Genomic DNA, 11,116 nt, shown 5'->3' with positions numbered 1-11,116 from the left:
GAACTTGAATGGCCTGCACAGAGCCCTGACCTCAACCCCATCAAACATCTTTGGGATGAACTGGAGCGCCGACTGCAAGCCAGGCCTAATGGCCCAACATCAGTGCCCGACATCTTGTGGCTAAATGGAAGGAAGTCCCCGCAGCAATGTTCCAACATCTAGTGGAAAGCCTTCCAAGAAGAGTGGAGGCTGTTATAGCAGCAAAGGGGGGACCAACTCCATAATAATGCCCATGATTTTGAAATGAGATGTTCGACGAGCAGGTGTCCACATACATTTGGTAATTTAGTGTATGATTACATTGTGCATGTATACAGTAAACTGGGATTTGAAATCACAACCACTTGATTCACTGTACTTCAATCTTCCTGTTACGCCACCATGTCCGTGTCATGTATGAGTTAATCGGACTATTCTCATCATTGATTTTATTTATTTGTTTCAGCAATTGAAGGGCTTTCTGTATAGCTGTGTAATGTTGGTGTGCATGTTAACCTGTTTTTTTTTAATGATATTCCTGAATCACTATGATCAATAAGATATTTTCTTAAGTGTACTTTCAACAGAGATGAGATTAACTTCAAAGTGCACTCACCCTATTGCTTACACTGATCAAGTTGTTTCAGATCCACACAAGTGCCAAGGGAGGAGGGTTTATGCTTCTGGACTGGGCCTAACTATACTGGCCCAATAAACACATGGCCCTTATTGGTTCAGTGGTTAGGGTGTTCATCATTGGTGCTGGTGGCCTGGGTTTGAGACCCACTAGGGGAGTCACCATACTCTTACATTCTACGCTATAAATAGGTTGTCATTGCCGTTTTGATTGCATTTATCCAACATTTTGATTGTTTATATGGACATTTCATTAGAACACTTGGAAATATTGTTTATCACAATGTGATAACAACGCATTTCTGGAACTTTGGCTAAGAGTTTTGTGCCTTTGAGCACGACCTCCAGATGCTTTTTCAGAGTTTATATTTGACTACAATTCTTTCTCCTCGATTAACTCAAAATAATGGGAGCATTTCCACAAGGAAAAGGTTAAAAGCGTGGGTAACACAGCTGCCATAGGCTTTACGATAGCCTATTGGAAAACGGGTTAGCCTAAAGCATGAAAACCATTAGCATGAGACAAGGCTTTAAATATATATCAAGGCGGTAGAGATATGCTTCTGAAAGTAATATACGGGTTATTTGAAAAAGTAATGAATAATATTTGAAGATAGTAAGTCATTATATTACTCCATAAGTCATATATTAATAAGTAAATCAAATAAATGACAGAATGGCCAAATTAACTGTTAACAGACATGGTGGCGTAGCAGGAAGATCTGAATGCCGTGAACTGGGGTTCAGAGTTCAAATCCCAGGTGAGGTCATGTTAATAATTACTGTATAAATTAACATGCACAATGTAATCATTTACAGTGCATTCGGAATGTATTCAGACCTCTTGACTTTTTCCACATTTTGTTACGTTAGAACTTTATTCAAAAATGATTAAAAAAAAAAGTTTCCTCATCAATCTACACACAATCGGGGGAGAAGGACCTTGGTCAGGGAGGGGACCATGAACCCAATGGTCACTCTGACTGAGCTCCAGAGTTCCTCTGTGGAGATGGGAGAACCTTCCAGAAGGAAAACCATCTCTGCAGCACTCCACCAATCAGGCCTTTATGGTAGTGTCGCCAGATGGAAGTCACTCCTCAGTACAATGCACATGACAACCCACATGGAGTTTGCCAAAAGGCACTTAAAGGACTCTGAGACCATAAAAAACAAAATTCTCTGGTCTGCTGAAACCAAGATTGAACTCTTTCGCCTGAATGCCAAGCGTCACGTCTGGAGGAAACCTGGCACCATCCCTGTGGTGGCAGCATCAGGATCGAGGGAAAGATGAACGGAGCAAAGTACAGAGAGATCCTTGATGACAACCTGCTCAGGACCTCAGACTGGGACCAAGATTCACCTTCCAACAGGACAATGACCCTAAGCACAGAGCCAAGACAACACAGGAGTGGCTTCAGACAAGTCTCTGAATGTCCTTGAATGGCCCAGCCAGACCCCGGACTTGAACCCAATCGAAAATCTCTGGAGAGACCTGAAAATAGCTGTACAGTGACACTCTCTCAATCCAACCTGACAGAGCTTGAGAGGATCTACAGAGAAGAATGGAAGAAGCTCCCCAAATACAGGTGTGCCAAGCTTGTAGCGTCATACCGAAGAAGATTCAAGGCTGTAATCGCTGCCAAAGGAGCTTCAACAAAGTACTGAGTAAAGGGCCTGAATACTCATGTAAATGTCATATTTCCATTTATTTTAGAATATATTTTTGCTAACATTTCGAAAAAACTGTTTACTTTGGAATTATGGAGTGTTGTGTGTAGATTGATTGAGGGGGGGGAAAAGTATTTAATCCATTTTAGAATCTTTTTGGAGAATTTTTCTTTGGGACCATCAGGTGATGTCCTGACAACAAATGTTCTTGCAACATTCCCATGAAACGTGCCTATAACATTTTAAAATATTATATTCTGAAAACATGGCTCATTATTTTGTTGTGTTAATTCTGTCTAACAGAGTTAATACACTTACAAATATTGAACCATTTTAAGATACAAACCTTAATCGTAAGTGGCATTAACTTGTAACCTCTATGTAATCTATTCCTAACCTGCTGAATGACTACATATTGCTACTGGTTGGTCAAAATCCTCTCTTCTGTTTTTTTTTTAAATATTAATCTCTAGCTTTGCCACAGCCAGTTCACCAGGGTCCTATTTTAAGTATATTGGGGACACACACACACCAATTGTCCCCATTCGTTTTGGCAACATGGTGGCATGACTAAGATACTATGGGCACCACATAGGAGTATTAATGGCTGATTCCCCCACATGCTATTATAAGCAACCCGCTCCCACACCTAAGCAGTGGGTCCGGCAGAAACACAGAGGGGGAGTTGTGTGAATGGACGGAGGGATAGAGGCATAGAGAGGGCGAGAGAAGGGATACTTCTCAGTTACCTAACTGAACCTGGAGAACAACAGAAGATTAGCTCCTTACGCGCGCTGTAAGTGATCCGAGAATAACCCAGATTACGTGTGTGTGTATTTGTTTGTGTGTGCTGTAGCCGTCTATTTGTTAACCAGGTGATAACCCAGACAGATCCCTAGGTCTTGTCAACCTACCCATGCCTTGGCTGTGCTGTTGTGTGCCTGTGGTGCCTGCATACAGAGCACAAATATCCCTTTTGCTTATGAGAATTGGTGTCACGATAAGTTATATTTCTTATTGTATAAGGCGGGTACGGTCATACTGTAGGCTATGTTTGTGTCCCCATTTGCTGGGGTATCCAGTGACTATCCTGGAGGTGACACAGTGCAAGGCATTTAGTGGTGACAGGCAGGTTGGTCTGGCCCAGAGTATATTTAGCTGTCTTCCTCAGACACTCTTTATATGGCCACACTTGTCAGCAGTGCTACCAGACTCACCCTGCAAAACCCTGAATGCTCACATGCACAGGGGATAGACAGATATACATAGATTAGAGGGGGGAAATGTTCTGTGTATTGTCTTTTGCCTAGAGCTACTTGACATGATTGTGGCTACTGGTTTGGCTATACTTCAGTTATATTGTCAGTGTGAGGAGTAAAGTAGAAGTGTTTGCTCTCTAGGGGGTTAAGTGGTGTCTTCACCATGTGCTTGCACCGATCCAATCCTTGAAGATCTATACCAAGAGCCTAGGCTTGGAAGTGGGCACAGCTATCCTCGGGAAGGGTTCAGCGTCAAACCCATATGACTGCCTCCACATGCTGAAACGTGACCCTCACATTTCTCTGTCATCCTCATTCACATCTTTACGTTTTTATAGGAAGAGGTGTTTAATGTTGTCCCGTGGTAGACAGCTGATCTGGGCAACACCAGCATTCTTCCATAGCCCCAGGTTCATTCTTCAAATGTATAAATCTTGTTACACTGCGTTTACTACAGTTGAAATATTTTGTTATTTGATAACATTACGTTGAGATATGATTTCTGTTTGTCAATGATACAGACACGTGATTGGAAGTTAAAATATCGTACATCACAAACCACAGAGACTGAAATACACAATTTACTGATGGCCTCCCTATCTCTCTCCTTCTCTCTCTCTCTCTCTCTCTCGCAGAAGATGGCGCTCCCCACTGTGATGGTGCTGCCCATGCTGATCGTGGTGGCTGCTGGGATCTACTACATCTACAACGAGATCATCCAGTACATGTCCAAGTCCATGGTCAAGAACAAAGTGGTGGTCATCACTGATGCTGTGTCAGGAGTGGGAAGTGGTGAGGATTTTATATTCTTATTTGTAATTCAATCTCAATTCAAATGGGGATATTTGAATGGACTGTATAAATGCATCACCATTCAAAAATAGCCTGCGAAGAATAAGTCTATTAATGTTTTGACTGTATAGCCAACAATGTAATGTTGTTCAATTCTGAAACAGAGGACTGGGTAAATGCCACCGTTGACTAAATCCATCCCTCTCTCAATCTTTCTCTCCCGCTCCTCTCTCCTCTGTCCAGAGTGTGCTCATCACTTCCATAAGGGTGGTGCCAGGCTGATTCTGTGTGGGGCCAGCTGGGACAAGATGGAGTCGCTGTACGACACATTGACCAGCGGGGCTGACCCCAGAGTGGTGAGTAACACTAATAGGTGCCCTCCTTGGTGGCCTTGAGCAAAAGGAAAGTTCCAGTTAGTTATTATCATAGTTTTGTGCTCGCCAGTTGTCTCGGCAGTCACCGCTTCTGGTTCTTCTTCTGGTGGCAGACAATGGCAGGATATCCCCTCTGACAGTGCACTGTCCTCTGGGTATCTCTCCTGCACAGGGCAAAGCAGTTCATAGAAAAATAACAGATGTCACCAACATGAACACTAGAAAAGGGCGATATGATGATGAGCAAAGACATACGCTATTTGGCGTGTTAGTGTAAAAGGTAAATGTGTAAGAGGAGGTTAAAGTTCGAGTTAGCGGTTAAATCATCCTTTCAAGCACAACCACATACTTTAGTGTTGGCTGTCTTCAGACCCTCACACCCATGTTTCTATTGTATTGCTTACTGTAAAAGTCTGCATAACAGTATAAAATCCCTGTCCTTCCTTCTCTCATACATATGTCCTTTTCTTTTGCATCCCTCTCTCCTCTGTTCAGACGTTCCCTCCCAAGCTGGTGCTGCTGGACTTCAGTGACATGGACAGTATGCCTGAGGTGGTGAATGAGGTGGTGGAGTGCTACGGCTGTGTGGACATTCTGGTGTGTAACAGCAGCATGAAGCTGAAGGCCCCCGTACATACTGTCTCACTGGAGCTGGACAGGAACATCATGGACATCAACTACTTTGGACCCAGCACCTTGGCCAAAGGTATGAAGGACTTTTCACAGGAGGAAAACGCATGTTGTGTTGCAAGTGATTGATTCAGTTATTGATTGATTGATTGATTGATTGCTGTTGCAGGTGTGCTTCCAGTTATGATGTCTAGGAGGTCTGGTCACATTCTATTGGTCAACAGCATCCAGGGCAGACTGGCTATCCCCTTCAGAACCTCCTGTATGGCTGCATTACATATTCCCCTGTTGCAATCCAAACACCTTGTATGAGATTAAAAACCTGTTGCACTTTCAAAGAAGGATTTGTAGTTCTCACAGTCTGATGCACAGGATTCCTGAACAGTACAGTTCAAGATAAGGATTAGGCACAGTATCTCTTCTGCAACGTATGGAATAAGCCTCAGCAATGGGTGAGTCGCGTCCTGTTTATGTGTGTGTGCATGTGTTATTTCAGACTCGGCCTCAAAGCATGCTGTGCAGGCGTTCTTTGACTGCCTGCGAGCGGAGGTGGAGGAGTATGGGATAATAGTAAGCACTATCAGCCACACCTTCATCAACGCAGCTGTACCGTCCACCCCTCCTGCTAAACCTCAGGGCCTGCCCACATGTGAGTACATACACACATACTGTACATACAGCTCTCTCTGTCTAGTGTCTGCAAACATATGCATATACACCTAATGACTTCCAAACAAAATGAGGGCGGGCAGTATATGAGTGCAGACTTACACATATACACATTCATAGACTTGAGTCTATAATGATTTTCAGACTAAATCATTAGGCAATATAGCATATATTGAGCGAGTAACAAAAAATGCATATTCATTATGATTATTCTGAGGTCTTCAGTTGTTGTTGTTGTTATGTTTGAATATTTTGAGCACATTAATTTTTATCAAACCCTGTTAGATTACGCTAACTCGTGTCTTGCTCCTTCTCTCCTCAGTTGGCGTGCGCCCGGCCGATCTGGCCAATGAGATAATGCGAACGGTGAGCAGGAAGAAGAAAGAGGTTTTGCTGGCCCACCCCATCCCCAGGGTCGCTCTCTACCTCCGCTCCTTCTTTCCCTCTTTCTTCTTTGCCGTGGTTGCTGCTGGAGTGAAGGACTCTGCCATGGCAGAACAGATGCAGTAGAAGGAAGGGAAGAGAGAAGAAGAGAAAATTAAAGAAGGACAATAGAATGTATAGTGTATTATGGCATAATGCAATGAAATCTAACCATTCGTGGCAATTTAGAAGCCTATGCTACATGTACATGGCCTCTGATGTCATTGCAGTTTGCCTTGGGTCCTGTAGATGGCAGCAGTTCACTGTTCTTGTATTCTTATGTCATGCCTGTGCAGAAAGGATGCCAAAGTTGCACCACCCACCACTATCAAAATTAACTTTTGCTCTCACTTTAAACATTGTTTCTATTGGATATTTCAATGTTTAGCCTAACCATAATTGGAATATATGGCCTCGTGTTGTTTTGTGGGTGATCGTTAATGTTGTCTTTTCATTTGACCAATACACTTGTCCATATGAATTACATTATTTGTCTGTGATTTTTATAGAAAACATTGATATAAATATTTAGATTTCATTGACATTGTTTATGACATAAATGTCTAGCAGTAATAGATACTTAGTATTGATATGCGTCGCACATTCACTCACTACACGCACAGTCATGTGACAACTATTTCTGCGATGATCCCTCCCTGTGATATTGTCATGTAAATTAAGGAGTCCGCGAGAATGGTCCTCATCTCGAAATCTGCATGTGTGTGTATCTGTTTAATTGTATGGCCCAGTCTGAGGTCCAGCTGGCCTGCATGTGTGTTAATCCTGCGCGTCACTTGCTCTCTAGGGATTTAAGTATGGGATTATAATGACAGAACTACGTGAGTTTTTATTTAGAATTTCGCTGTGTAATTTAATTTCGCAAGCTTGTATCATGATGTGTGAAAGATTTAACAACGGTCGCAAACTTGTTACTTGACATTTGAACACATTCAAGATCTGCAAGTGTATTTTATTTTCAGAATTATTGCAAATCCGTTTACGACTATGAATATTATGCTGTGAATCGAAAATACTGTAACGACCCTGGGTTTATAAACGCGGAAATCGACTCTGCCGCACGAGCGTGCTTTTGCGGAACAGTTGATAGCGCGTTGGACTTCGGGCTAGAAGGTCGAGGGTTCGAGACCTGCTCCCAGCTGTTTCATTACAGTATATAAAAAAGAAATATAATCAGTGGTACTACTTAAGTAGTTTTTTTTTTTTAGGGTATCTGTACTTTACTTTACATTTTTTTAGAACTTTTTTCCCTGACACCCAAAAGTACTCGTTACTTTTTGAATGCTTAGCAGAACAAGAATGGGTCTAATTCACACATTTATCAAGAGAACATCCCTGCTCATCCCTACTGCCTTTGATTTGGCAGACTCGCCAAACACATCCTTAGTTTGTAAATTATGTCTGAGTGTTGGAGCGTGCCCCTGGATATCCGTAAATAAATAAAAAAGACAATTGTGCCGTCTGATTTGCTTAATATTTTACTTTGAAATTATTTATACTTTTGCTTTTGGTATTTAAGTATATTTAAAACCACGTACTTTTACTAAAGTAGTATTTTACTGGACAACTTTCACTTTTAGTTGAGTCATTTTCTATTAAGGTATCTTTACTTTTACTCAAGTATGACAATTGGGTACTTTTTTTCACCACTGAATATAATGGTACATTTCAGACAAACTCCAGGCCATCTATTGCATTTACAGCCGCTGTTGCGTTAGCTATCTGGCCTCTGACATTCATCCTGGCTTTACCATCAACAGGCTTGCTTTCAGGCAGCTTTAGATATGAGGGGAAAATCAATATATTGGCTAGTTAATAACCATCTATCTGATTGATAGTTTATACAGATGGCATTAACGTTAGCTAGATAGCTAGCTAAATTGAAACTGCTGGGAGAAAGGTAGCGAGTTTACTCCCAACATCACTGCAGAGTAGATAACAAAAACTATAGCTGTATTTTAAATCATGTGATTTCCAGGCGCTTGAATACAACAATACTCCAAGGCAGGACATTTCCCTGCATCCAGGTTGAGGCCTGCTATCAGCAGAAACATTGAGCACTCCATGTCAGTAAGTCATGCATATTTAAAAAATAAATAAATACATGTATAGCTAATACTCCAATCATATGAGTGGATAAACGCTATGCACCATAAACCTGTCTTCTCCTGGAGTAACTCCCTTTCAGAGATACTTTAATTAGAGGGTTTTCCAGGAGGCCCTGGGCCAATGGGAGGTCAGGGGAGGGCTTAGGGGTCAGAGGGAGTGAGAACAAAATTAGAGACATGAAGATACAGCTTGAACCACAGAGTAAGGCTACCTTCAAACCAAAATGCATGAAACGCATGTCCAACGAGGCTGTTTGGTCGGAAAAAACACTGTTTTACGTTTGTAATTGGTTGATGGATAGTCTTTGCATCTTTTCTGATGGACAGCGCAACACTACCCTAGTCCCCCCCTATTGAACACCATTGAGTTGCTGCGTCTTTTACACATCCATTTGTCTTATTGGACCCTTATACTATCACGTTTCAGGTAAGACCCAGATGCAGACATTGTCGAAGTAACAAAAGTTTATTACTAGTACAGGGGCAGGAAAAACAACAGGTCAGGGGCAGGCAGAGGTCAGTAATCCAGATAGGGTGCAAAAAGGTCCAGAACGGCAGGCATTCTCAGGGTCAGAGCAGGCAGGGGTCAATAATCCAGTGTGGTGTGGCAAGGTACAGAACGGAAGGCAGGCTCAGGGTTAGGGCAGGCAGAAAGGTCACACCCGGAACAAAACTAGAAAACAGGAACTAGGACAGACAGGGGCAAGGGGAAAACCGCTGGTAGGTTTCACGAAACAAAACAAACTGGCAACAGACAAACAGAGAACACAGGTATAAATACAGTGGGGATAATGGGGAAGATTGGCAAGACCTGGAGGGGTGTGGAGACAAGCACAAAGACAGGTGAAACAGATCAGGGTGTGACATAGTCCTTAATCAACAATGCAAATGTTAACTATTGCTTTCTCTTTCAAGAGTATTCAGTAACTTTATCCATCTCTGTACAGGTGCTACAGAAGCCGTATAGTCCAAGGGCCTTCAGACCAACTACCTGCGATCTCTCCTGAGCACAGATAAGTAAGGTCTGCTGGTGGTAAAATACTTTATGCACTATGTAAACCTCCTTCACTATGGCGGTCTGTGTGATGACATATAGCATATTATAAACTGGGTGGTTCGAGCCCTGAATGCTGATTGGCTGACAGCCGTGATATATCAGACTATACCACAAGTATGACAAAACATTTTTACTGCTCTAATTACGTTAGTAACCATTTTATAATAGCAATAAGGCACCTCGGTTTTGTGGTATATGGCCAATATACCACGGCTAAGGGTTGTATCCAGGCACTCCACTTTACGACCTGTATAAGAACAGCCCTTAGCTGTTGGCCATATACCACACCCCCTTGGGCCTTATTGCTTAATTATCCAGGGCCACTGGTTGGATTCACTGTACTCAACTCATGCACTCTCCTCCCTCTTAAGTCTCCCATACTTTTATAAAAACGAACATGTCATCCCCTATTCCCAGGTGAGTCGACTGGGCCATGGAATTCTAGAGCAGCACTGGAAGGTACCACTGAAGGCCCGTATTCAGTCAGGCAGCATAAAGCAGATGTGTCACCATCCAGGCCCTTGTCACAGCATGCAGTGGCCTGATAGGGAGATGACAAATTCATTATGTACCTTTCCTCACCAAAGCTTTCAAAAAAAACACATTCTGTGACGTGCTCAGTTTTTTGGCGGCATGAAGCTTTCATTAGACCAATGAAATTGCCGAACGGGTTAAGGTCAAACAACTTTTTTGTTTACTGTTTAGATTAAATCGAGCGCTCTCAAACTTCCCATCATTCTGATTACGGTAGTCATTTTGTCACCCTCATCATGGCAAAGACACGGAGAAATGCATATGATGCAGCTTTCAAGTTGAAGGCGATTGATCTGGCTGTTGGAAAGGGAAATAGAGCTGCTGCACGGGAGCTTGGTCTTAATGAGTCGATGATAAGAAGTTGGAAACAGCAGCGTGAGGAATTGACTCAGTGCAAAAAGACAACTAAAGCTTACTGCTGATTTTTTATTTTTTGTTACAAGCCGTGTTTCGTTAAAGCCTATTTATTTTTGTTACAAGCCGTGTTTCATTAAAGCCTATTTATTTTTGTTACAAGCCGTGTTTCGTTAAAGCCTGTGTAAAGTTCATTTGTTTCAATGTACCGGTAGGCACCTGCGGCTTATAGACATGTGCGGCTTATTTATGTTCAAAATAAATAAAAAAATGTAAATCAGTGGGTGCGGCTTATATTCAGGTGCGCTTAATAGTCCGGAAATTACGGTAATTAAAACATTTGTAAATGTGCACATCAGCCAAATGATACCCAACCACTAACGCCTAGTAGTCTATTTGCATTTTTCTTGCCAACTTTTTCAGTCACCAATTAATAAACAGTCAGTGGAATGAAGTAGTTTGACAAAAAGTGTTCAAAAGTCAGTAACAAGTCTTTGAAATATAGCTATATAGAAACCTAGCTAACATTTGCTACACTGCAGTGATGATTGAAGTAAACTCGCTACCTTTCCCTAGCAGTTTCAATTTAGCTAGCTATCTAGCTAACGTTAAATG

The 11,116-nt window shown here is 42.1% G+C and overlaps 1 protein-coding gene across 2 annotated transcripts; it reads left to right on the top strand.

The window, feature by feature from the left end:
• The first annotated feature begins 2,924 nt into the window (after nucleotides 1-2,924).
• On the top strand, nucleotides 2,925-6,914 carry dhrs7cb (dehydrogenase/reductase (SDR family) member 7Cb). 2 transcript variants are annotated; one of them, XM_014179562.3, is made up of 7 exons: nucleotides 2,925-3,079; nucleotides 4,181-4,334; nucleotides 4,578-4,690; nucleotides 5,204-5,414; nucleotides 5,508-5,600; nucleotides 5,835-5,987; nucleotides 6,330-6,914. In XM_014179562.3, exons 2-7 carry the CDS (start codon nucleotides 4,181-4,183, stop codon nucleotides 6,515-6,517), a joined length of 912 nt encoding a protein of 303 aa, XP_014035037.1. In that variant the 5' UTR covers nucleotides 2,925-3,079; the 3' UTR covers nucleotides 6,518-6,914. The 2 variants fall into 2 exon arrangements, with proteins under 2 accessions (XP_014035037.1, XP_014035036.1); XM_014179561.3 differs by having other exon boundaries at nucleotides 4,178-4,334.
• The last annotated feature ends 4,202 nt before the right edge of the window (nucleotides 6,915-11,116 follow it).

Source organism: Salmo salar, chromosome 28 (genome assembly GCF_965601325.2).
Source record: "Salmo salar chromosome 28, fSalSal1, whole genome shotgun sequence".
NCBI classification, from domain to species: Eukaryota; Metazoa; Chordata; class Actinopteri; order Salmoniformes; family Salmonidae; genus Salmo; species Salmo salar.
The sequence above is the reverse complement of the archived record's forward strand: the minus strand, read 5'-3'. Positions and strand labels throughout refer to the sequence as shown.